The sequence below is a fragment of the Garra rufa genome, chromosome 7 (assembly GCF_049309525.1).
Source record: "Garra rufa chromosome 7, GarRuf1.0, whole genome shotgun sequence".
In the NCBI taxonomy this organism is placed as follows: domain Eukaryota; kingdom Metazoa; phylum Chordata; class Actinopteri; order Cypriniformes; family Cyprinidae; genus Garra; species Garra rufa.
The window spans coordinates 5,921,641-5,948,751 of record NC_133367.1 but is presented as its reverse complement, the minus strand read 5'-3'; the positions used below and the strand labels follow the sequence as shown (position 1 = coordinate 5,948,751).

At 38.5% G+C, this 27,111-nt stretch overlaps 3 protein-coding genes across 3 annotated transcripts in view; 2 read left to right on the top strand and 1 right to left on the bottom strand.

Moving 5' to 3' along the window:
* LOC141337866 (uncharacterized) overlaps positions 1–27,111 on the bottom strand; it is a 287,141-nt gene that overhangs the window by 137,014 nt on the left and 123,016 nt on the right. The gene's annotated exons all lie outside the window — the stretch shown is intronic.
* LOC141338689 (uncharacterized) overlaps positions 1–27,111 on the top strand; it is a 227,801-nt gene that overhangs the window by 114,192 nt on the left and 86,498 nt on the right.
* Positions 1–27,111, top strand: part of LOC141338675 (NACHT, LRR and PYD domains-containing protein 3-like) — a 102,274-nt gene that overhangs the window by 29,085 nt on the left and 46,078 nt on the right. Inside the window, exon 11 of the mRNA XM_073844281.1 lies at positions 183–356. Within this exon, the coding sequence (XP_073700382.1) occupies positions 183–356 (174 nt within the window). The remainder of the gene's footprint in view (positions 1–182; positions 357–27,111) is intronic.

Genomic DNA, 27,111 nt, shown 5'->3' with positions numbered 1-27,111 from the left:
ATTCTGAGTATGGGTCACCATACTTGGCCACACATTATTTATTCCTTTCCTTTTCCAAATAAAATAAACTGCTTGTTTCAGATATCATTCAGATTAGTATGAGCTAGAACAGGGAGGGACTAAGCAAAAGTGAAATCAAAGGGCTTTTTTATCATCATTGTTCTTTCTTTTTCTGTCTTCAGTCTGTGGGAATGCAGTATTACAGAGGGACAGTGTCTCATCCTGACTTCAGCTCTGAAATCAAACCCATCACACCTGAGAGAACTGAACCTGAGCAGGAATCAACTAAAAAACACAGGAGTGAATGGCATATGTGACGTACTGAAGGATTCACACTGTAAACTGGAAAGACTGAGGTCAGTAACATTCACATACAAGAACCAAAATCATGAAAATTACTTTAACACTTTAAACCAAAATTTGTTATGATAAGTCTGACTTCACATTTTTAACCAATTATTAATAGTTAAATGGTTTAAAATGTTTAGTAATTTTAAACTTCTGCTATAGTTAAAATAAAAAATTGAGTTTTGAGAGACAGAGAGGGTAAAAACAGATACAGTAAGCTTGAACCCAATCAAACATTTCTGAAGAAAACTGAAAATGAGCTTCTGCCCCCATCCAACCTGACAGAGCTTGAAAGGTGAAGAGATGAGGAGAAGAGTGGCCAAATGGTGATGAGCAAAGCGTTTAGCATCATACTCAAAAAGACCCAAGGCTGTAATTGGTGCCAAAGGTGCTTCAACAAAGTATTGAGCAAAGGCTGTGAATACTTATGTGCATGTGATAAATTTGCAAATATTTCAAACAAATTTCTTTTCATTGTGATTTTGGGGTATTGTCTCTAGAATTGAATACATTTTGGAATAAGGCTGTAACATAACAAAATGTGGAAAAAGTGAAGTGCTGTGAATACTTTCTGGATACACTGTATGTAATCAAGATCAAACTAAAACATCATTCTTCGCATGAGCAAAAATGTGTTTGTCATAACAGCACAATGGTACGGTGGTCATACTGAACAGCACAGATTATACTATCGAATATTTAAATTAAGCAGTGTTCATTTTTTATGTGTTTGATTCACTATTTTATTTTAATGATGAACAGCTGCAATGTGAAGTTAGAAATGCTACAACAGATATGTGTGTGCATGAGGCACCAGTGCCATCACTTCAATTATTTCCTTGTAACAGATACGAGTAAGGCATCGTTTGAAACTATAAAGAGTTTACTTTTATTTGTGTCCAGTCACAACAAAAATAAAGCATTGTGCTTTTGTAAAACAGGATCAAACAAGACAAACAGGATCTGCTTTCTGTCGTCTTGGTTTCCATGAACTTATTTGTGGAGCGCGTCACAAAAAGCTAAAACTTATCACATACTATTTGTCACACAGGCTTTTTTTTCTTTTGTAAAGGAAGTAAAATACATTTCACGAGTTCGCGCTTACATATAATTAGCCGGAGAATAGAAATGCATGTTTGGCGTGCTGTCCGGTGAAGGGCTCCGAGCTCGGGGATGGCCCGAACCCAGAGTACCCCCCAATAGGAGTAGTGAGAACTCGGAGTGAGGAGATGGGGTGGTGGAGGGTTACTGATAAACCATCAAGTGAATGGAGGTGAGTCAGCTGTATTTAACCTATGGCGCTGATTGACTTGAGTGGGCTCCTCTTGTGCTGTTTACGCTAAGTATCTGACGCGCTTCTCCCGAACTTTGTTAATGAAACATCATTTCACGAGTTCGCGCTTACATATAATTAGCCGGAGAATAGAAATGCATGTTTGGCGTGCTGTCCGGTGAAGGGCTCCGAGCTCGGGGATGGCCCGAACCCAGAGTACCCCCCAAAAAGCAAATAGATAGAAGGACAGCCGCCGGATTAAAGACACCCCCCAAAATAGGCACTAATGTGACGGGGGCTGATGATCGGGAAGTTGGCAGGTAGGCAGGCCAGAGTGCTCTGGTTTGAGGCTACAGTCAGGTAGGCCCTGCCGGCTGTTGATGTTGAAGTACGTGATTTGGGGTCGGAAGGACTACTGAGATGATAGGCGGGAGATTATGGCACGCGGCGTTGGATAGATGAGTCTCGCTTGTGGGCGGCGAGTATGTAGGCCCGACCGGGAGGGCTCTCACCGGCGGGGAGGCAGAATGAAAAGCCCGCCTGGGAGGGCTCTCTTGGCAACGATGGGAGATCAAGACTCCTAGCGTTGCACCAGGCGGGGGGAAGGGAGAGTTTAGCCCCTGGGTGGGGGGGATGAGAGAAAAACCTGCCTGGGAGGGCTCTCATGGCAATGATAGGAGATCAAGACTCCTAGCATTGCACCAGGCAGGGTGAAGGCGTAGCGTTTGGCCCGCCCGCTGGGTGGGAAGGGAAAAATGAACGAACCTGCCTGGGAGGGCTCTCATGGCAATGATAGGAGATCAAGACTCCTAGCATTGCACCAGGCGGGGGGAGGAGGCGTAGAGTTTGGCCCACCAGGCGGGAATGGAAAACTTGCCTGGAAGGGCTCTCGTGGCAATGATGGGAGATCACGGCGCTTAGCATTGCATCGGACAGAGGAAGGCATAGCGCTTGGCCCGCTGGGCGGGAGGCGGAAAGACAAGCCCGCCTGGGAGGGCTCTCATGGCAGCTATGGAGATTAAGACTCCTAGCGTTGCACCAGGCGGGGGGAGGAGGCATAGAGTCTGGCCGGCCGGGCGGGAAGGGAAAGTGAAAGAACCTGCCTGGGAGGGCTCTCATGGCAATAATGGGAGATCAAGACTCCTAGTGTTGCACCAGGCAGGGGAAGGTGTAGGGTTAGGCCCGCCGGGCCGGGAGGGAGAAAAGACCCGCCTGGGAGGGCTCTCATGGCAACGATGGGAGATCAAGACTCCTAGCATTGCACCAGGCGGGGGGGGGGGGGGGGGGGGATAGGGAGACCTGGAGTGGGAAGGTTACTTTGGATGGCTTATGGGCCGATGAGGGTTTTGTGGGCTTCTTTGATATGTCACTGGCTAGTTCTGATTTAGCTCTGAAAGGCTTCTGATGTCCATCTTCCTAGGGTTTGGATCTGCTGTTTGGAGAGGCCTTTCTGGGCTGCTGATGTTGCTGCCCCGATGCGAAAAGAGTGGATTGAGAAATTTCCTGCTAGGATGCCTGATGATTGCAGGACGGACTTGAGATGTTTTTTGGAACCAGAAGCTATTAGCAGGTCTTTTGGCTTCGTCTAAGAACAAGGGCTCGCGGGGGGATTTAGCCTGGGTATTTCTGAGGCAGAGAAACTGAAGGATGGACTGGTAGGGTTGGATTGGAGAAGGGAGGTTGAAGATGTAGATGAGGTGGCCTTTTTTTGGCTTGGTCTGTCTTGCTTTGTTTAATTAGGAAGGAAATTGTACCGTTATCGTGTACTGTTAAATCTGAAATGGTGGGGTTGGTATTTGGATCAAATTTAGAAGAGATGGTGAGTTCCAAGCATCTGAGGAACCCGAAGAAGGCTAAAATGAACATGGCATCGACTGTCCGGGCAGTACTGAGAGGCTGGTAACTGGTGCGGAGTGTGTGTGAGAGGATGTCTAGCATTATGGGAAGTCTAGGGTAGGGCCGGGTGGGCCTGGATCGTTGAAACCCCTGATCAGTAGAGAGGTTTGTGAGTTATTTATTTCGGGAGAGGGTGCCCCGAACATCAGCTTGTGGAAAAATTGAATGCGCTCAGGTAGCCCTTGATGGGCCCGGCTTGGAGTCCCTTGATCCTGTCGAGAAAAGAGATGAATGAGGTGATTGAGAGTAGGGAAAAAATCCGGGAAGGGTGTGTTGTATGAGAGGTAGAAAGCTTTGAAGCATTTCCACGCAGTTATGTATGACTGGAGGGTTCATGGAGAGAATGCTTGGAGGATGGTGTTGAGGGACGCGTCGAGGAGGGGTTTCAGTGGGTGGTTTAGGGGAATCTTAATCCTGAATAATGAGGAACTGGAGTTGGGGATTGTTCCGCCTCTGGAGCCAGCATCCTGAATTTCTGCCAGTATCTGTGCTCGGATGCTGTGGGCCACTTGGGGAGGCTCTGAAGCTGTGGCATTTGATGGCATGGGCATTGGTGTTGCAGTGAAGAGCGAGTACTGTGGTTGGAGGAGTGAGCTGTAGGAGGCTGGTGGAGGGGCTGTGTGAGACAGCCAGTGCGACCAGGCGCTCGCTTGAGCTGCGAGCCCCGAGCTGACGGCAGAGGGAGGCGGGGCTGTGTGTGACAGCCAGTGCGGCCAGGTGCTCGCTTGAGCTGCGAGCCCCGAGCTGACGGCAGCGGGAGGCGGGGCTGTGTGTGACAGCCAGTGCGGCCAGGTGCTCGCTTGAGCTGGGAGATCCGAGCTGACGGCAGCGGGAGGCGGGGCTGTGTGAGGCGGCAAGTGCGGCCAAGCACTCGCTTGAGCTGCGAGATCCGAGCTGACATGAGCTGGAGGCGGGGCTGTGTGTGACAGCCAGTGCGGCCAAGTGCTCGCTTGAGCTGCGAGATCCGAGCTGACGGCAGCGGGAGGCGGGGCTGTGTGAGGCGGCAAGTGCGGCCAAGCACTCGCTTGAGCTGCGAGATCCGAGCTGACATGAGCTGGAGGCGGGGCTGTGTGTGACAGCCAGTGTGGCCAGGTGCTCGCTTGAGCTGCGAGATCCGAGCTGACGGCAGCGGGAGGCGGGGCTGTGTGAGGCGGCCATTGTGGCCAAGCGCTCGCTTGAGCTTCGAGCCCCGAGCTGCCGGGGGCGGGCGGCGGAGCTGAGACTGGTGGCCAAGCGCTTGCTTGGGCTGCAAACTCCACGAGAAAGAAGTTGGTGGCCAGGGCTGCGATTGGCAGACGAAGCGGCCAAATGCTGGCTTGGGCTGCGGGCCCAGGCATTGCTTGAGGAGGAGCTGCGGTGGAGGGCTGGGCTGCGGCCATTGTTCTGTGTAGGGTTGTTTGATTCCGAAATTTTTGGAATCAATTTCGATTCCTGGTTCAGAATCGATTTCCTCACTGTTGTTTTCAATTCTTGCCATTTAAATTGGAGGAAGCTAATTTTGCAATGACTGCAGGATATTGAAGTCAAAGAAAGTAGCTTTCTCATAATATGAAGCTTCATTGTAAAAATATGAAAATGTACAATATTTTTGTAGCTCTGACAGATTTTAAATTGTAATTTGTCTGCATTGCCCATGGAATTAGTCATAACCCAGGGCTCAGCAATGGACATGCATTTATTGCAATACTAAAACAAGTCATGAAGTGTCTAATGTCCACAGTTCAGCTGAATGATATTTACTTTAACAGTATGCGTCGCACAAAATTAGCAAACGATACAGTGAAACAAAATAAACAACTTTAACAACAACACTAATGTTAGAGCTTGTGGATTAGCTGTCAATCAGGTGCGCTCTAGAGACCACTGATTGGTGCTCTCTGCATTTTCTTCAGAATTATCATTGGCTGATAAAGGTTAAAGATAGCATTTATATATAGGGTGTAAATAAGATGACGTCATTCACGTCTATTCCGTCGTGCAGCGCTCAAATTTGTGGACAATTATCAGTGAGCAAGAGCCGAATTAATGGGTGTTTCAGACGAGCTCTGTAATGATCGTTTCATTCAGTTTATTTTCATGAATCGCCGAAAACGTTCGGCAACATTTGATGACTAGCAGCTGAGATATGCAGCCTTCGTGGGATGCAGTCTTTCGTTTGACAGGCATCTATATACATAGATATAAGTTGTTGAACGGAACACGGCTCTGAATAAGGAGTCAATTCCCCTTGATGGGATCGATTCCAAACTTTGGAATCGACTCTCAATTCCTAATGCTTCGGAATCGATTCTTGGAATCGATTCTCAGCCCTGTGAGAGGCCTCGCACGGGAGAAAGACATTGGCGTCGGCGCGGCCGGAGGTTTGTGTTTCCTTTTGGTCGACTTTGGGGTTAGAGGGGGAGAGGTTAGTTAGTTGCAGATTATTGTACAAGTTAAATAATTCTGTTTTGTTTAACTTGCGTGAAGGCTGGACATCGGATTTTGCCAGCGCTAGTTTCATACTCGCCATAGTCCGTTTCTCTATGGGCGGAATTGATTGCCTGACCGAGCGGATGATGCTGGGGAATCGGCTGGTGTTCTCGCCGATGGAGGCGAGGGCAGGCCGAGGAGTTGTGAGGCGGTCCGGGCCGAGCAGCGGCCGCGAGATGAGGCCTGGGGCTCAATTGAAGCGAAATGCGGGGAAGACACGGTCCTGGAGCCGGCCGGAGGAGAGTCGGAATCGTCTTCTTTTGTGGCAGTTTGTCTTTGCGACGTAGTAGCGGACAGGCGAACCAGTTACTGATAAACCATCAAGTGAATGGAGGTGAGTCAGCTGTATTTAACCTATGGCGCTGATTGACTTGAGTGGGCTCCTCTTGTGCTGTTTACGCTAAGTATCTGACGCGCTTCTCCCGAACTTTGTTAATGAAACATCATTAAATGTATATATTTATTTTGTATATGAGATTTTTTTCTCTTTGTCTCTGTTCACAGAACTGTTGCAGGTGTGTGATGTGGTGATGAATCCTCACGTTCTGTTATTTTTGCTGCTTTTTTAGCATGTAAAACTAAAAGTAAACACTTATGCAGTCTAATTTTATTTAATTTTAATTTCACAAACTTTTTAAAAAATTTTTTGGCATTTTGCTTTTACAATCTGAAGTTAGTTAACAGGAAGTGAAGTGAGAGAGAGGGTTAAAGCTAGATGGTGTAGAGATGTCATTTTTGTTACACTGTACAACAGTATTTATTGTGTTTGCATTATTTTAAGGGGTAGGTTTAGGGTTGGGGTAGGGGTAGATGTTAAAAAAAAAAAAAATCTAATGTGTAGAAAATGTAATTATAATGTTAGTTTCTGGTCAGGAAGATTCACGAGCCGGGACTCGAACTATGGACGCCCAAAGCACCAAGAAGCTATATGTTTTTTGTTGGTTAGGGAAAATAACTGAAATGAACATCCCTAATGTGGTAAAATAAACAAGACGACTTTTGTCCCCTCTGTTTTATTCGCTAATGAAAATTGTGACTTATTTTATTTTCTTCTTTTTTTTTTTTCCTGCTCTCCGTCTCTTTGTCAATGTAGGTTAGAATACTGTGAAATAACAGATGAAGGTTGTTCTGCTGTGACTTCAGCTCTGAAATCAAACCCATCACACCTGAGAGATCTGAACCTGAACGGAAATCAAATAACAAACACAGGAGTGAATCACTTATGTGATGTACTGAAGGATTCACACTGTAAACTGGAGAGATTGAGGTCAGTAACATTCACATACAAGAATCAAAATCTCTAGACGAGCGAGTTCATGGGTTCACATTATATTTTTTGTAAAATTCTTCTCCTTAATGATTTGTTTGTAAGATGATCTTCTCTTCCTCTGTTTGTCTCTTTCTAGTCTTCGTAACTGTGGCATTACAGATGTTTCTTCTTTAACTCAGTCTTTGACAAACACAAAAGCACTGCAGTTTCTAAAAGAGCTTGATCTGAGAAACAATAATTTTGAAGACTCAAAGCAGCGGCTCATTGATGTGCTACGAGACTCAAACTGTAAACTGAGGTGAGTAAACTTCACTTTGTGATATTAAAAAGGCCCTCATTTACAATTATTTGTGAAAGGAGATGATCAAATTAATGAAAGCTTTATTTCACCAATGGATTTGTGTCCGAATGAAATGTGAAGTTGATCAAAATGTTGAACACGAAGGAGGAAAGAGAACAAAAGCAGACTGTCAGAGCTTTCTCCAACAACAGCTGCTTTATTAATGCCATCAGTAATAGTGAATCATTCCAGTTTGAAATAGATTTGGTCAGATTGGAGGAAAACGCTGGTAAAATCAGTGCAGATTCCAGCTTCAGCTCACAGCCGTCCAGTATCACATGATCAATGTCTCTGTCTCTTGTGTGTTTTTACTTTGACAAGCAACACGTCACATTACTTTACACTTACTTTACTTCCAGTTATTTACTGAGACCAATACAAATGTTTAAACTAGAGGAAAAACAGCTTTAACTAGTGGAACATTTAACTGAAAGGTTTTTGTTTTGAGGCAAAATCACATTAGTATTTGTTCCTTGTGGTGTATTATATTTGGCGTTCACTCATTAGCATGGGTTTCACTTTTCGCCTCTGGCTTGCTTAGTTGGGGACACTTTCCAGCGATATCGTATACTATTTGAACTGAACTGGATGATGATATCACTGAATTCATTGATGAACTGCCTTAAACTGAAAATTAAGTATCTACAATAATGCGTTACTTACACACTATTGTTCTGTTTAAATACTGTGCAGTTGCTTTGACACAATCTGTATTGTTTAAAGCGCTATATAAGTAAAGGTGACTTGACTTGACTTGACTTTATAGTGTCTCAACAGGAGAAACACAAACATATGAATGTTCATGTTCAAATGTATTTAAAACACAAATATTGTTTTAGAAATATCTGCAAGATCATGTAAATTGAATGAATAACTCTAAAAAACTGTAATTGGTGTAGTAACTCATTTGCAATTTGTGAACACTGATTTTTCTGTCTTTCCTCTTCCTCCTTACGGCTCTGAAGATTCAGAGAGAGATTGTAGAGTCCCTCACAAAATTTAGTCAGCAAAAGATGATAAATGCTGTCTATCATAGTTTGAGATAATGAAGAAAGGAGCAGTAAACATCAGGTGAGGATCCACAGAAGAGCTTCACTACTGTGTCTATGAGGAGAAAGAAATGTGTGATAAATGTGTGAATGTGATCCATACAGGTGAGGAGACTCAGACTTTACAATCAAATAATGCAGCATGTGTGTTAGAAACATGTGATACTGAATGATTCATGTTGATTTAGTATTCAAGTGATCATTTTACTGTATTTGAAGGTTAAAAATAAGGAAGCTCCAATTAATTTGATTCTTCAGTTTAGTAATATTTGCATTAAACTCATTCATAATGATTCAAATGTTTCTAATCATAAATGTGATTGTCAGTTCCAGCACTTAAATGTATCAAAAAATATAAAACAAATCTACAATGTAAAATATGATATTTAAAACATTTGTTATCTTGTCATTTATGCATATTGTTATTCTATTTCATTTTATATTAGGTTAGTTATGTGTGTGTCTGTTGTTAATGTACAGATATCCAGTATATTGTCTTTGTTCTGTGGATGGAGTCTCTCCTTCACTTTCGCCAGTTAACAGCATTTGTGTCTTTCACTTTCTTTTAGATAGTCAAATACATGTTTTAACAGATTTATATTTGCATGAAAATAAAATGCTACATACACAATTAAAAACAACTAATAATTTCACTTGCCTGTTTTAAGTATTATTGAAGCTACATAAGCAGTTCTTCTCTTTTAAGTAAACTTGGAGACATGAAATATGAAACATAAATGGCTAATGTATAAAGACAGAAATGTTTCCATTATATGTATATTTAAAGGGACTGTTCACCTAAAAGTGTAAATTGTCTGGTCATTTACTCTCCCGCATGTTGTTTCAGACATCTATGATGATATTTTGAATATTATAATTGGTACATTTTTTTATGTATTAAATTATATAATCTAAATAATACTGGTCTAAGCAGATTTTTCCTCATGAAAAAATCTCTTTAACCATGTAAGACTCAGTGTTTTTGGAAAGTACTTGCTTGTTATTTTGTGACTTGCTGACGGTTTAAGAGGCATGTAACTGACAGTATACAGATGGAGACATAAATGTGTGACAAAACTATCAAACATATTTTGACTTTGAATACTTTGAATTAAATGATTTATCTACGGATTCCCATAAATTGTAAATAAAATCTCTGAAGAAGTGTTAAAGTGTTTGTGAACAGGAAGAACAAAGGTAGTGAGGATCTCAAACTCAAGTCTTCTGTATCAGCAGTGATGTTGAAGATGGAGGTTTTGAGGCTTCAGCACCTGATCTTTATGAGGATTCATCAGTAAAATACAGAAACATTCAACTTCATTTCTTTTGGAAATGCTTCACTGATTTTAAACAGAATAAGATTTACTGCTGATTAGCTTATGTTATATTTTTAACAGCAATTCAAAAACGAAAACCAACAGCTTTTATGAATTCAGTGTGTTTACACACACATGCAATAGTAAATGTAAGCTTCAAATAGCATTGTATTAACAAATGTATTATTTATTAATCAGAATCTTATTTATTGCAGTTTAAAATTATTTCTCATGAATACAGGTGAACAAAAAAATTAAATAATGCAGCATTAATGTAAGCATACAAGTATACATGGGCAATATAAAATTTGAGCCATAATAGAGAGTCAGCTCTTTTGAGGGTTTCTAATGATATTTTACATGGTTTAATTAAATACAGAATTTATTACAAAGCGCTGCTATGTGTTTTCAAAGAGTGTGTTTCTGATTGAATCAGTCTGCATCAATCTAACAGGTCTCTGCATTCAAATAATCAGTTGCATTTTGTAGTTCCTCTATCTTTCTTAAAGCAAAGGTGATCGGGTCTTTTCTATTGCAGCTCCAAAGCTGACCTTCCTCTGTCGGTAAAATCATCTCCTACACTCAGTGTATTTCAGTTCTTGTAAATGCTTCTCATGCTGTATTATTTTTTATTAGTGTTAGGTGGAGACTTTGAGTTTACAGTTGGAAGAGTATCAAGGCTAAGCACTGTCAACTTTGTTTTCTTACTGATCATGCCCAAAGGAGAAGCATATACCCGTAAGGAAGTTGTGGTTTGTGATTAATGTTCCTTTTGGTGACACTTAGATCAGGAAACACATTAACCATTAAGAGTTTTCCCTCAATAAACTCCCAATTTGCTGCTTACTGATAGTAAGGTAGTTGTTTGTAGTTTGCAGTAGTTCTGTTTGGGTATATATTAAGGTTAAAGGATGTAGAATATGGCCATGCAGGATAAGAATTAATATGAGCTTTATAAGTACTAATAAACAGCAAATATTCTAGTAATATGCATGCTAATAAGCAACTAGTCAATAGTGAATTGCTTCCTTCCCTATAATCTATGACCAGCAACTGAGTGTTTCTGATTAAACTGTGCTCAACAGACTTCATGAACAAGTAAGTAAAAGTAAGTTTGCTCTGTTTATGTTGCTCTGTAAATGTTAAAACGTTGCCTATAGTAAGCGATAATGATGACAAAACACACATTTCTGTCTTACAGCAACTAGTTTAAGTCTGATTAATGTGTCAGATTCATATACTGTATATGAAACAGTCAGTAACATTAAATTTGTTGAGTGTCGTCTTTGTGCTGCTGCTGGTTACTTTGTAAAGCCCAGAGTCTGTTTCTGTGATTCTGTGCTCATGTTATCAGACTATTTGTCAGTGCATTGAGGTTTTTGTGTCTTGATTTTTATTTTTCATGGTCATGCTTATATTTGTAGGTCTTGGGTCTATTGACCCTTGTCCAGTTTGAGATCATTTGTGTTCTTTTTGAGTCTTTGCCTATATTGTTTATTTTCTTCTTTTTTCCAAATTTCCCTAAATAGTCAAAAACTACTTCATTGTCGTTAATGTGGGATGATTCTTTGTTATATGCAATGGTTGGCAACCCACAGCCGGGCAAAGTAATGATGGACTCAAAAACCAGTTGGGCATTGGGCCTATATACATAAAGCCGAAGCTGTAGAACAAGTATTAATACTACACCCTATATAAATGGAAAGAATTGAAAGTATAAAATAAATACAAATCTTAGCATGTGTGACATTTTGTACTAAACATCATAGATAACATTTAAGAACAGCAGGTGGCAGTAACTGTTCAGCTCGTTCGAAACCCTCCAGTAAAACCCACGAAGAAGACGAAAACGAAAGTAACTGCGGGAAACACGCAGATAGCCAAAGAGAAAGCGTTGCTCATTGGATTCGATCCATTCTATTTCCTAGAGAACATTTTTATAGATACAACTTTAGCGCAGACCCTACTAATTTTAACACTCGCGGACATTGTTTTTGTAATCTAATCCGTCTGAGAGATATGAGAATTATTGCTGACAAGCTACAGGCCTAAATGGCAGATACATAGGCGTTTTAAATACTTATAATTGCTCTTCTTAGTGGACAAGACTTTAAGTAAGTTTTCCAAAAGGGTTTATTGAAAACTAATGTGTTTCTGAAGGTCTTTTCTGTATTTTTGCTTCTGTTTTATGCTGTTGTTTTTGTGATGCGAAATCGAAAGTATTTCTCTTTTTTGGTTGTTCTACATGGCAATGGATTTGTTTGTAACTCACTTTATTTTATATAGTGTTTGTTGTTGCTGTTGTTCTTCATCTCATTAAGGATCATCATCTCCAGGTCAAACTGAACAGCAGATAGTTTTCTCAACCCAGTGCTGCTCTCTGGCAGTTTATCTGCAGTATGTCAGAGGAGCTAGGAAAGGACTCTCCGTCTAAGATGAGTCTCTCACACAAACAGAGGTAAGACTGAGTCTGTTTTCAGACAATAATTTTAGACACTGCTGGAGTTTTAGATGTTTGCTGTAAAAAAAAAAAAAAAAATCTTAACTAACTTTGTTTTATATTTACAAATGCTTTGCAGAACTTCAGAGTTAAAAAAATAACATAAAACATGAAAAAAAGTAGCTAATAGATGATAAATATCTGACAAACCCTTTTCAAAAGTTTACATACACTTGATTCTTAATACTGTTGTGTTACCTGAATGTGTGAGTGATTTTTTGTTTACTGATAGTTGTTCGTGAGTCCCTTGTTTGTTCTGAACAGTTAAACTGCCTGCTGTTCTTCAGAAAAATCCTTTAGGTTCCACAAAAATTCTTTAATTTTCCAGAATTGTAGTGTATTTATACCTTTTCCAACAATAACTATGATTTTGAGTTGCATCTTTTCACACTAATGACAACTGAGGGACTCATATGCAACTATTACAGAAAGTTCAAACACTCACTGATGCTTCAGAAGGAACAACAATCCATTTAAAAGGATTACTCCACTTCCAGAATAAACATTTACTCACCCCCATGTCATCAAAGATATTCATGCAAGATATTCATTCATTTTTCTTGAGGAAAATATTTTAGGAATATTTAGTGGACTTCAATGGGGATAAACGGATTGAAAGTTAAAAACGCAGTTTCAATGTGTACTCTGTGCATACTCTGTGGTTCAAAACAGTTAGGGTCTCATTTTCTCATTTTCAAAATGATCTTACATTGCTGTTTTACCTTGTAAAGGGCGTGTGACCTTATTTGCACGTTCACTTCGTAAACACTGGGTTCGGTACTTCTGCAGCGATGTAGGAGGATTTAAAAGTTGGAGAAGAAAATGAGAGGGAAGTTTTTCGACGTACCCTAACCTAACTGTCTTGAGTACGTATGCACATGCGCATTGCAGAGCTAGACAATGTGAACTTTGAGTTTAAAAATTATATATATATATATATATATATATATATATATATATAATTTTTTTTTTTTTTTTTTAGAAAATAGCCTATTGTTTCATTAGGTAAGACCCTTATTCCTTGGCGGGGATCATTTAGAGAACTTTAAAGCTGCATTGAAACTGTAATTTTAACCTTCAATCCGTTGAGCACCACTAAAGTCCACCAAATGGAGAATAATCCTGGAATGTTTTCCTCAAAAAATTGAAGAAAGAAAGACGTCAGAAAATGTTAATTCTGGAAGTAGAATAATCCTTTAAAGCCTGAAACAAACTGCACAATTTACGGCTGTCCCAGACGAAAGATTGGTATTGCGAAACAGTCGTTGCAATTTCTGTTATCCGTGGTCCTGTGACTATGAGAGAGAGATGGCTGTTATGACTGTTATGTGACCAAAGACAGCCTATGATAATTTTCTGACAGTGTCAGAAATTCAGACTGATCAACGCATGGTTTGTTTACTGCCACAACCCACGTTTACTGACCAGCAAACAAAAATGCGACATGAAATCAACGTGACATGGTGCTTAAACTTAAAACTGCTTACCACAAGCTCTTATTCCTTCCTCTTTTGCCACTTTTACTTTTTTCAGCACACATAAAAACTACAACTGCCAAAGTATGATTCATTATGCTATTTTTGTTTACCATTAGCGCATGCTGATGACGTTTTTTTCTTCTGTAGTAATGTGCATCGTAGCCTACGAGTCTATAGGTGTCATCATCGTACAGTTTACATGCATGTCCTACCCAAGTTTATTAGATAAATGTTGCGCAATGTGATCAGCAATGATCTTATGGGATTGCCAAAATCCTGCAGTGTGTAGTAGGCTTTAGAGCCAGATTAATTACTGACACCAGTGTCACACACACTTCCTTTATTATCTGACTGCCCTAATAATCTGTGTTTTGAACAACAAAAATATAGACTCATCTTACTATCTGATAGCTCCAGCTCTCAGGTGGAACCTGAAATTGAAATTGTTGCTGCACAATTTCTCAATTAATTTACTCAATTAACATGGAACATAACGTTAACAGAAATAAAAGCATCTTTTGGTGAAGATTTTATAAATAAAAAACCATACCAAACAATATAATGTAATATACTGTAGTCTGCCTCCTCAGTGCCCCTCTTTGTTTCTATCATTCAGGATGCGTCTGAAAGCATTCTGCCTGCTTATTCAAGGGTACTGGACTGGTCAACATTTTGGATACATTACTATTTTATTGTTTTTAAAATAAGTATTTTATGCTCAGCCAGCATGTATTTGATCAAAAAAAAAAAAAAAAAAAAAAACTAATATTGTGAAATAATAATTAATTTATTTCAGTATTCAAAAATTTTCAGCATCATTACTCCAGTCTTCAGTGTCACATGGTCCTTCAGAAATAATTCTCATATGCCAATTTGCTGTTCAAGAGACATTTCTGATTATTATAAATGCTGAAAAACAGTTGTGCTCCTAATATATGCAGAAACCCAGATATACAACCTTTAAAATGTGTGGTGTGTTTATTAAAGGTCCCATATCGTCAAAATCAAAATTTCCTGGCTTTTTTCATGATAACTAAGGTCTAGGGGCTATCTAACTACCATATGAGTTTCAAAACAGTCAATCCACAGTAAACTGCACACAGCCTGCTTAAAGTAGCTGTTCATTTTCATGAGCAGCTGTGACTTCCGTAACGATGTGACGTCCGATCGACTCAAGTCACCGCCTTCAGTCACAAACCAACGTCCCACCCTCCTTTTGTCAAACCCTCAGACAACAACGCATCCATTCCATTGAGCAACAACAACATGAAAACAAGTGGAGAAAACCCTGTTCAGTCGATAGATGTCAAGCTACGATCATTACACAGGCTTCAGAACAACGTGAATATAAGAGACCGGCAGCACGTCAACTTCAGCCTCTTTCACACAGCGATTCCGGTAAATACACGGATAATGTGTCCCACGATTTGTTCCGGAATTGTTTAATTTGGTTCATTCACAGTTGTTTTCCGGAATCTGTGCGTGCTTTACACACAAACCATAAAGACATGTGACGTTTGGATGTGAGATGTAATGCGACGCGTACGTTTCACTAAACTGAAACTAACCTGAACAAACTGTGCTTCAGCGCTGAGAGTGAGGAGCTGGCTCTGTCTGATCGCCGCTTCATTCCACTTTGCACGTAACGTTATTTTTCGTTGTGAAGAGTCGCTTGATAACGTGCATCATTACTACAACACTGCCTTTAGTTCTGGCTTTGGTTCACACAGCGCTCGTTCCCGTAATTTTCCAGAATCAGCGCGCATTGTGAAAGGGGCTTTACTAAAGCAACAGTTATGTAGCCTACTGCATTCGGTGTTTGTAAAAGAAAAAACATTAATGATCATTCTAAAATATCCTGTTGAGTATCAGCTCTCTCTATTGCTCTGAGCTCGCTTACGCTTACAGCATACATGACCGTAGTTACCTGTGATTGGCCTGGTTGTGCGTCACTCAGAAAACAACAGGCCAATCAGAAGAGAGGCTCATGAATAATAATTAGATGGGCCAAAATCGACCTGTTTTTGACAGAGCTCCTAAAAAAGGAGCTGTAAAAATATATTGAGATGGATTTTGGCACTTATACCGCAAATATATATTCTTAAGGACATCAACAAATAAAATAAACCTCCAGAAATGTGTACGATATGGGACCTTTAAATATAAATTATTGTTTTTATTCAGCAAACAGACAAATTGATAAAAGGAAAAATATTGCGAATGTTGTAAAAAAAGCGATTTCAAATAAATCATTTTCTTTTGATTCTTGTGAAATATTAGGGAGCAAAAACTGTTTTTAGCAACTGATAATACGAAAACAAAGTCAGCTTTATTGTCAATTCTGCCACATGTACAGGACATACAGAAAACGGAAATCGCGTTACTCTCAGAACCTTATACATACAATTAATTTTATTATAAACATACAATAAAAAAACAAAAAACAAAAAAACTATACAAGTAAGGGCATATGGCAGAGAGTGCAGACCAGCCAGAGTAGCAAATGCAAACAGTATAGTGCAAATAGAGTTTGCAAACATGATAAAGTGATAACTGAGCACCAACAACAATCCAGCAGCAAATCAGCATATTAAAATAGATCATATCTATGATTAGAATAATTTCTGAATGATCATGTGACACTGAAGACTGGAGTAATGATGCAAAAATAATCGCACTAATAAATTACATAGTAAAACATATTTAAATAGGAGATAGTTATTTCACAGTGTAATAATATTTCACAATATTACTGTCACATCTTTGATCTGTTTTGGTTTAGCATTTACCCATATTTGGCTCTTTTCTTGTTCTCTTTAGTCAATTATCAATTAGCTCCACACACCTGCTCTGTTTCTATTAGTTGTGTCTACATGTTGTGCTACCCCAGCTCCATGACACCTTGTATTCATTTTGTGAATTAAAAAGGCTGTTTTTGGACTTTTCTTGCATTGTGCACAAGCGAACACCGATCTAAGGTGCAATAAAAACACCAAACCTTAAAGTTAAGGACTACACAATAAGACATTCATTTATTAACAGAACAGTTTGATCACCCCGTGTGACTTACCTTAGTGAGGTTTTTTAGGTAGGAGCTGTTTTGCGATGCTCAATTTCCTACACCTTTTACCTTATTTTGTTTATTCTCAGATAAGGTACAGATAGTCAAGTCTGTCCTATCTCTTAACCCTCATGTGGTGTTCAAAATCCTATTACACCTATGGTGTTCCCGGTCAAAAATGACAGGCCTATAAAAAATAGCTTATAAATCACTCATTTAACCACATTTTCACCCAATCTTGGATTCAATCTTTTTGTCAACTTGTTTTCTGTCAATTAGGACTGGTTTTATATTTCTATTTGCATCTAATTAATTGTGGGCCTCATTTATCTGAGAGTAGGCATCTAATTTTTTAAGTAAAAAAATCATTATTTTTGAATAATTTTGGAAATATTAAAAAAATATGAAAAAATATTGGTTCTGTTGATCACACTAGTCTACTTTAATGGTTCACCAGGAAGTTTGTTTTGAAAAACTTTTATTTTGTAAAAAATGGCACATAGTCACACTTGTGGTGTTCCCGGACAAAAATGACAGGCCTATAAAAAATAGCTTATAAATCACTCATTTAACCACATTTTCACCCAATCTTGGATTCAATCTTTGTATCAACTTGTTTTCTTTCATTTAGGACTGGTTTTATATTTAATTTTCAAACAGTTCAATTGTAGGAGTCATTTATCCGAGCTTATGCACCTCAGTTTTTGAGTGAAAAAAGCATTATTTGTTAATCATTTTGGCAATATTGAGAAAAATATTAAAAAAAAACTGCACTCGGATAAATGACTCCTACAATTAAACTGTTTGAAAATTGAATAAGAAACCAGTCCTAATTGAAAGAAAACAAGTTGATAAAAAGATTGAATCCAATTTTTGGGGATAATATAGCATAACGAGGGATTTATAAGCTATTTTGTTTAGGCCTGTCATTTTTGACCGGGAACACCATAGGTGTAACAAGGTGAAAAAAACAACACAAAAAAAGTAAAAAAAAAAAAAAAAAAAAATGTGGACAGGTTGTTATAGTCTCTGTGAACAAAGTCACTAAGTTTCAGTTCAATGCGATAACATTAACTAGTATTTTCAGGAAAAAGAAAATCTTCTCCAGTCAAAAATGACATGAACACCACATGAGGGTTAAGTATCTGAGTTTTCCAGTTTTCATACTTACAAAATAGGCCTCAGGAGACTTCTCTGTAGTCTGTAAACTGAACATTTTCCCTAACAGAGCATACAGTCTGTATCTGCGTCAATTGTCTTCTGAACTCAAGGGGAAAAACTCGTCGCGCTCGTTTCCACGGACGCGGCCCGGATCCGCTTTGCATTTGTTGTTCCCGCCCACTGAAACCCGGGCTCAGTCTGAATCCGTGTTAGAGCACTGAAATGGATGTGACTGTTATGCAGATCCGGCATGTAGTCAGCTGCTGCCTGTAATCTAAATAAATTCTAAATAAAATACAATAAACCACACCTAAATAACAGTATTTTATGTTGGCACTTCAGGACATAAAATTATTGTTACAGTGAATAAGAAAAATATGAGATTGTATCTGAAAGGTAAGTGAGTTGCAAAATAAAAGCTTACCACTGTAAAAAGTTCAGCTCAGACTTGAACTCGAGGGTCAAATGGATACGCTAATTATTACGATGGCACTGTTATTGTCATACCCAATAAACAAAGCAATTAACTTTTAAAAGAGCATCATATGTTCCCTTTAATTGAAGTATGGTAACAGAACTGTGTAGCGCTGACATTTCTCAAAAAGAAAATGTCCTCAATTTGATCAGAAAGGCTTTATAGAAATTGTTAAACAAATGTGAGTCTGTAAACAAGAATGTCTGCTGTCTTTAAAACTCTGCTAATATTTATGTGAAGGACCAGAGAGAACTAATGCCAATATAAAACACAGATGAACCTCCTGTAGTAAAGTTTCTTTTCTCTCTGTGTCATTAGTGTAAGATCAGGCTCACATGTGTCCAGCTCTGTGTCTGTGAAGAGTGACCAGTCAAAGGGTGACGTACCAAACTTCAGTGAAGAAACAGCATCACAAACCAAACGGTATTTGTTGTGTTTTTTTTTTTTTTCTTTTTGTTTTTTTTCTTTACACATAGACTGTGTCAGAAACTGTAGCAGTGAGTAATTACTAAAAAATCTGTATGGTTCATACATTTATCAAAGTATTGTTTTTCTTTTTGCTAGAAAATGTTTACAAGAGATTTTAGTCATATTTTCAGATTTATTTTATTCAGCAACAGGCTTCAGAAGGAAACCTTAGATCCAGATTTCCAGACTAACAGGAACCACAAGGACTTTACAAACAGTTTCCTGCAGATCTTCCAGGTAATAAAACACATTTTCATAAATAATTAATAATTATAACAAACTAATATGTTATTGAATAAGAGTGTGAGAGAAATGTTATTTCTAATTTTTCTCTATCATTTTTTTTTCTTTTTAAGAACCCATAAAATAAGAAAGAATGTATTATTAATAATACTGCCAGCTAATTAATGTCTATTTTTATTTCTATTTTATTTTTTATTTTTTTTACAAATACTTGTTGAATAAATAGTTTTTACCAAATATCGATGATTTTTTTTTTCTTTCATTCATTTTTGGATTGCTTTGTAGGATCTTGAGAGCAAAATTATTACATTTCTGAAGAATGAACTGAACAAGTTTAAGAAAATATTACAAAAAGAGGACTTGCAATACTTTGTGAACGACTTTAATGAGAATAGATGCAGTATTAAAGAAGCAGCTCTTGATCTCACACTCTACTTCCTGAGAGAGATGAAGCAAAATGACGCTGCTGATACTCTAGAAGGTTAGTGACTTGTGATCATTAGTCACATTGTCACATTTAAATGTATTGGAGAGAATAGTAAAACTGAAAAAATGAGAAATAATAAAAATAAATATCTGATTGTTTGTCCCTGTGTCTAGATGAGCTGATCTCCATTCATCAGCTAAAATGTAGCCTAAAGAAGAAGTATCAATGTGTGTTTGAAGGAAATGCAAAGCAAGGTGACTCTACTCTTCTGAATAACATCTACACAGATCTCTATATCACTCAGGGTTGTAGTGAACAGGTCAATACTGAACATGAGGTAAGACAGATTGAAGTTGCTTCCAGACGTTATGAATCACAAGAGATACAGGTTGAATGCAAACATTTGTTTGCACCTGAACAAGACAAGCAGATCAGAACTGTAATGACAAAAGGAGTTGCTGGCATCGGAAAATCAGTCTCTGTGCAAAAGTTTGTTTTTGATTGGGCTGAAGGAAAAGAAAATCAAGATATCAGCGTCATGTTTCCTCTTCCATTTAGAGAGATGAACTTAAAGGAGCATGAAAAAATAAGTTTGATGGACCTTATAACTCCCAGAGTTATATAATTTCCCAGAGACAAAAGGACTGAATCTTACAAGAACCAAAAAGTACTGTTTATTCTTGATGGTTTGGATGAATTCCGTCTTCACCATGATGTATCTGATGTATCTTCACCAACCTCTTTGGATGTTCTTCTAACAAACCTCATCAAGGGAAATCTGCTTCCTTCTGCTCTCATCTGGATCACCACCAGACCAGCAGCTGCCAGTAAGATTCCTCCTGACTGTATCGACCGGCTGACAGAGATATGAGGATTCAATGATGCACAAAAGGAGTACTTCAGAAAAAGAATCACGGATGAGAATCTGGCCAAAGAAATCATTGATCATGTTAAACAATCAAAGAGTCTCTTCATCATGTGCCACATCCCAGTCTTCTGCTGGATTTCAGCCACTGTTCTCCAGAACATTTTGGAGGAGAAATGATTTAATGATGTGAAAACAATCAGGCTGATGACGCCTCCAAAACACTGCAGGAGTCAAATACTGAAGACACTCCCAAGACTCTGACACAAATGTACACACACTTTCTCAGATTTCAGATCCAGCAGAGCAGACGAAAGTATGATGGAGAATACAGAATAAAGATTCCATCTTTTCACTGGGGAAACTGGCATTTCAGCATGAAAAGAAAGAAAGAAACAATCTTCTATGACACAGACCTGGAAGCCTGTGGTATTGACGTCTATAAGGCATCAGTGTATTCAGGCATGTGTACCCAGATCTTTAAGGAGGAAACTGGGATTGTTCTGGGTACCATGTACTGCTTTGTTCACTTGAGCATTCAAGAGTTCATTGCAGCCCTTTATGCACATCTGTTTCTAGACATAACAAAGATAAATATATTTGTTCATAAGTCTGCAGAACAGGAAAATAAAAGTGAAACCATGATTGATTTGCTCAAGACTGCAGTGGACAAGGCACCAAAGAGTGATAATGGACATCTGGATCTTTTTCTTCGATTCCTCCTTGGTTTGTCACTCCAGTCCAATCAGCGACTCTTACAGGGTCTGTTGACACAACAAAATAGAAATGACCAGTGCAAAGAGGAAATAGTTCAGTACATCAAGCAGAAATTTGAAGCTAATCTGTCTCCAGAGAGATCCATCAATCTGTTCTACTGTCTGAATGAACTGAATGATCAAACTCTGGTGAAAGACATTCAGACCCACCTTAGCAAAGGAAGTCTCTCATCTGCTGATCTTTCACCTGCCCAGTGGTCTGCTTTGGCCTTTGTGTTGTTGACATCAGAGGAGGAGCTGGAGGAGTTTGTGCTTCAGAAATTCAAGAAATCAGACGAGTGTCTCATTAGATTATTGGCAGTCATCAAAACCTCCAAAAGAGCTCTGTAAGTAAATTTTTGCTTTCATCTGAAAAACATTTCATACATTTATCTAGGGTTCCAAAGCATCCTGAAAACCTGGACATGTGATTACTGATATTTTAGTCCTGGATAATGTGTGGAAGAAAAGTATTAAATGTCACGGAAAATCTTGTTGTTCAGGAAAATTATTCAAAAATGAAAAATGAAGAATTGTGTTCACCTTCATGTTAGTAGCAGAAAGCATTACCGCGGGAAGTAGGGGTGCTGAGGGTGCTGCAGCACCCCCTGCCTCGGAGCTAAAGAAAAAATGGGGGTGCTGGGGGTGCAGTGCTAAAAATAAATAAATATAAAATTTGTAACAAAAAAAGAACTAAAACTATTTTTTTTAATTCGAATATCCATTCAAATTCATTGTAAAAAAATACAATAACAATATAAGCAACAATTGTCGCGTGATGTCACCGCATCCGTCTTTGAAGATTAAAAATACACCAGTCAACATGGTGCAAAAACGCATTTCCAAACGACAAAAAAATTAAAAATAGATGAGCCTTGAGCTGGCAGATCAGTTGGATAAGAAAGCAGACCTGGAGCTTATGATTGTGTAAGTAATTTCAAATTTTTGTTCTCATAAACTTTTAAGTCGACAGCAGCTATGTCGCATTCTTATTATACAATATCTTTTCTGGATCAAAACTAATGCTTAAGGTTGATTCAATAAAACTTGAAAAAAAAAAAACACGAATAAACTGACTTGGTGTAAAAAAAAAAGTCTTTGTATATTCCCCCTTGTGGCTCATTATTTTTATTAATATGAATTAATAAAACTTTTTTTGTTAATAAAATTTGTAAAGCAAATAAAATGGATTTCCACTTTTAAAACGTAGTTTGTGGTTCATTATTATTAAAACAGACCAGTCATAAAATAGTACAATGGAAAATTCGCATTTATCAAACATCTAACTCTTATTAACAAAATAAAGAAGAGGAAACTTATACTTGCGTTGTACCCCAAATAAATAAGGCTTTCCTTTTTTAAAACGAATGCTTAATTTGTGGTTCATTTTTTTTTTTTTTTTTTTTTAATGAAAACACAGCAACGAGAAAGACCAGCTCATTTATTTTAAATGAAGAAATGAAACGTTTATTATCAATAGTTCTCTTGCGCTTTTGGATCCTCCACCAGTCATTTCGCATCATTCTCGTCACGTGACTCCTGCGGCTCAGAGCTGCTTGGAACAGACGCGCGGCGCTCCCTCAGATCTGCAGCCTCCCATGTTCAACTAAACTACATTTATTCTATTTCTATAAAAAGGCATTGTAAAAGGCTCTTACAAAAGAGGACAATGGAAGGCAATCAAAAACAACAAAAGAGCAACTTTTTTTTTTACTTATAACTTCGCTCTTGGCAAAACTCGACAACCCCCCCCCCCCCCTTTTTTTTTTTCTCTCAGCCCCCCCTGCGCAAAATACGTTCCCGCGGCTATGGCAGAAAGTGCTTGGTTCAGGGATGCTGAGGTTTGACACATAAGAAAAGTATTTTGAATAATGATGGTTAGTCCATCAAACGTTTGCAGTAAATGTCAACAGATAAACAGCTAACTAGTGATTGTGATTTATTTTAATGTATAATTCTAGCCTTTCTGCAGTACCAGTAGTACCAAATACTGGGTCAATGTGGTACCTGCTGATTTTAAACATTCCTGTGCATATTTTTTTGTGAGCTCTCTGTAAAGTGCATTTTGTTTTTACAAAATGTTTAAAAGCATTGTGCATTGTAACCAGTGTTGAGCACATGATTGCAATGGTAAACGTATTTAATCACTCAGTAATGCTTTTTCTTTAAACCGTAGAACTAGCACTTTCAAATGTATAATTCATTGCAATTAAAGCTATAGATGAGATAATATATATTTTCCCTTGTAGGCTAAATGATTGTGGCTTAACAGAGAAAAGCTGTTCAGCTCTGGCTGCAGTTCTTGGATCAGATACCAGTCTGAAAGAGCTGAACATGAGCAATAATAATCTGCAGGATTCAGGAGTGATGCTGCTCTGCACTGGACTGGAAAATATGAAGTGTCATTTGGAGATACTGAGGTAAGTTGTGTGAGACCAAAATTGAGCTCAACAAAAACATTAGGTGATAACCAGACTTAGAGGATGAACAAGTCTGTATGTTGTGCATCAAGGTGCTTTTATATTTATGCCTGCTGTAGTGTTCTTATTCCATTTCTATTCTATTCGTCTATGATGATGTATGTGTATATATATATATATATATATATATATATATATATATATATATATATATATATATATATATATTAGGGGTGTCAAAATTAATTGTTTTTACGATGCATCGCGATGCAGACAAGGACGATTCGGTATCGGTTCAGTAATAGACCATAACCGGTTATAACGGACTCAGTCCAGTGCCCAGGGGGCTTGTATGATTTTCCGGGTGAGGGGTTGGGCTAACGAGGGGAGTCTCCACATGAATAAAATAAGTCTTCAGATTTTAAATGAAAGGATTATTGCCACTTTTTTTACACACCGGTGCATTTAACGAACTGACAAACATCAGTGTGCATTTAACAATTGTTTTTTTTGTTAGTAATTCATTTAAAGGACTGAAACATTATTTTTATTTGGTTGAAAAGACTGGCTAAAAGCACTGAGCGTGTCTATCTGGCTCAGCACCGTTTTACACAAATATAATGTTTTGTTGATATTGTGAGTGCGCACATAAATAATAATAGTAGACCTTTTGCAGTTTTGAATGATGCCTTTTTATGCCTTACTTTTATCAACAAAAATGGTGTATTTTAGGTTTCCACTGTTATTAAGAAAAAATGCAAGTGATCGCTTTTGAGCTTCCATGTCAGTTGCACAGCCCGCTTTCGCTTTCACTTTCACTCTCCGCAAAAACGACTGGATATGCGTCTAACCGCGCACATTTATCTAGGTTAAATGTTTAAATTAATATTATGAAATGCATCAAGTGTTTTATGTCTATAGATTTTATTTAATGCAAGTCGTGTTGATTTGAGAAGGCTAAATTTATCAAACATGCTCAACTCATTGCCGCTGGCCGCTTGTTCGTTAGGTTAGGTTAAAAAGACAAGAGTTTGAATTTAACAAACATAAAATGTTCCAAACATATTTCTAAATTAACTTTAAAAGGAAACAAAACGAAATCTAGCCACTTTGCCTTTGGAATCCAAAACTGAACTATTTTAATGGCTGCAACACGAACTCTGTTCTGATAAATTGTCGGATAAGGACGAGTCTCGGGACTGAGAGTCTCAGGCTGGGCTCGTGCAGGACTCTATTCGTTCCCTCGTTTCAATTAAATAAGATCTGAGCGGTACCTCTCGGTTGAAATCGTATTTGGTTTAGTTTTCGCGTTTAAAATGACTATAGCGGCAGCTTTTATAGCAAAAGATATACGGCCCTTTTCTGTGGTGGAAAACCCCGGCCACCTGTTAAATACACTGGAGCCGCGATATAAGCTTCCCTCACGCTGACACTTTTCAGAAAAGATTATGCCGGAACTCTAGAACGAAACCAAAGCCCAGGTATTTACTTTTGTGTATTTGTTCTAAATGTTGTGTTGTCTTCTGTGCCCAGACTTTAGTTTTGTTTGATACATTCAAGAAGTGTTTTTTCTTTGAGAAGGTAAGATTAAAGTTTCAGTTCATATATCTGACTGTTTGTATTTATTAACACAATTGTATATATTTGAAGTAAAATTGAAAAATGAGTATGTTTTATTCCTTAATTTAATGTACTGTAGAGTACAGTACAAAACAGCAAACAACAACAAAAATAATCATTCTGCCCAACATCCTGTGTTTGGTCTGGGACAGGCCAAAGAACCTCTTCAGCATCACAGGCTAAATTAGCCCTGGCCAGGCAGCAGGGGTCAAATCCTCTTGCATGCCTGATCCAACCCTGGCACTCATCAACTAAAATATATGAGACTGCTTCTCTTCTTGCCCTTGCCCTTCTTTTGTCTTTTCCACATTGTCGTCATTGTCCTCCTCCTTCTCCTCCTCTTCCTCTTTCACCTCTTACTCTTCCTCATCAAAATTACACATTACTGTATGTGGGATATTTATTGATTGAAAAAGACTGGATAGGATGCACAGTTACACTTGTACAAGTGGTCTGACAAAAAAATCTAATCAAATAAAAACGCATTACAACGTCATTGTGAAATAGAAAAGAAAAATAAATTAAGTAAAATTGAAAAATGAGTATGCAGTGCATCGTCAATGCATCGTGATGCATCGAGATATTGTATTGAACCGAATCGATGACATGATAATCGTAATCGAACCGAACCGTAAGACCACTGTAGGTTCACACCTCTAATATATATATTAGTGGTGGGCCGTTATCGGCGTTAACGTGCTGCGTTAACGTGAGACTCTTATCGGGCGATAAAAAAAAATATCGCCGTTAATCTATTCTCAAAGTTGGGTTGGGAGCTGGGTCTAAACTACGTAAGCTATGATGACTTTCACCTTGATATTTTAGCGCGGATGACGTATACCTAGTCGAATTACACTATAGGGGGCGAGAACGAGTCTGCAACTTCTGTGAAATTACCACATCAAATGAGACGCGCTTACATGGATGCAGTTATGAAGCCGCTTCAGGGCAGGTGCGTGCATTGCTAGACCCTTTTTACTGGGGCACGTGTCCCAGTGAAAATCTGCTGTGCCCCAGTAAAATCTCAAGTTTGAGTTATAATTTACTTCGATAATCCCGAAATAAAGACATTAAACTACAGGTCCTTTTCAAAAAATTAGCATATTGTGATAGTTCATTATTTTCTGTAATGTATTGATAAACATTAGACTTTCATATATTCTAGATTCATTACTTCACAACTGAAGTAGTTCAAGCCTTTTATTGTTTTAATATTGATGATTTTGGCATACAACTCATGAAAACCCAAAATTCCTATCTCAAAAAATTTGCGTGTTTTTAATACAAAAAAAGTCAACCTTCAAATAATTATGTTCAGTTATGCACTCAATACTTGGTTGGGAATCCTTTTGCAGAAATGACTGCTTCAATGCGGCGTGGCATGGAGGCAATCAGCCTGTGGCACTGCTGAGGTGTTATGGAGGCCCAGGATGCTTCGATAGCGGCCTTAAGCTCATCCAGAGTGTTGGGTCTTGCGTCTCTCAACTTTCTCTTCACAATATCCCACAGATTCTCTATGGGGTTCAGGTCAGGAGAGTTGGGCCAATTGAGCACAGTAATACCATGGTCAGTAAACCATTTACCAGTGGTTTTGGCACTGTGAGCAGGTGTCAGGTCGTGATGAAAAATTAAATCTTCATCTCCATAAAGCTTTTCAGCAGATGGAAGCATGAAGTG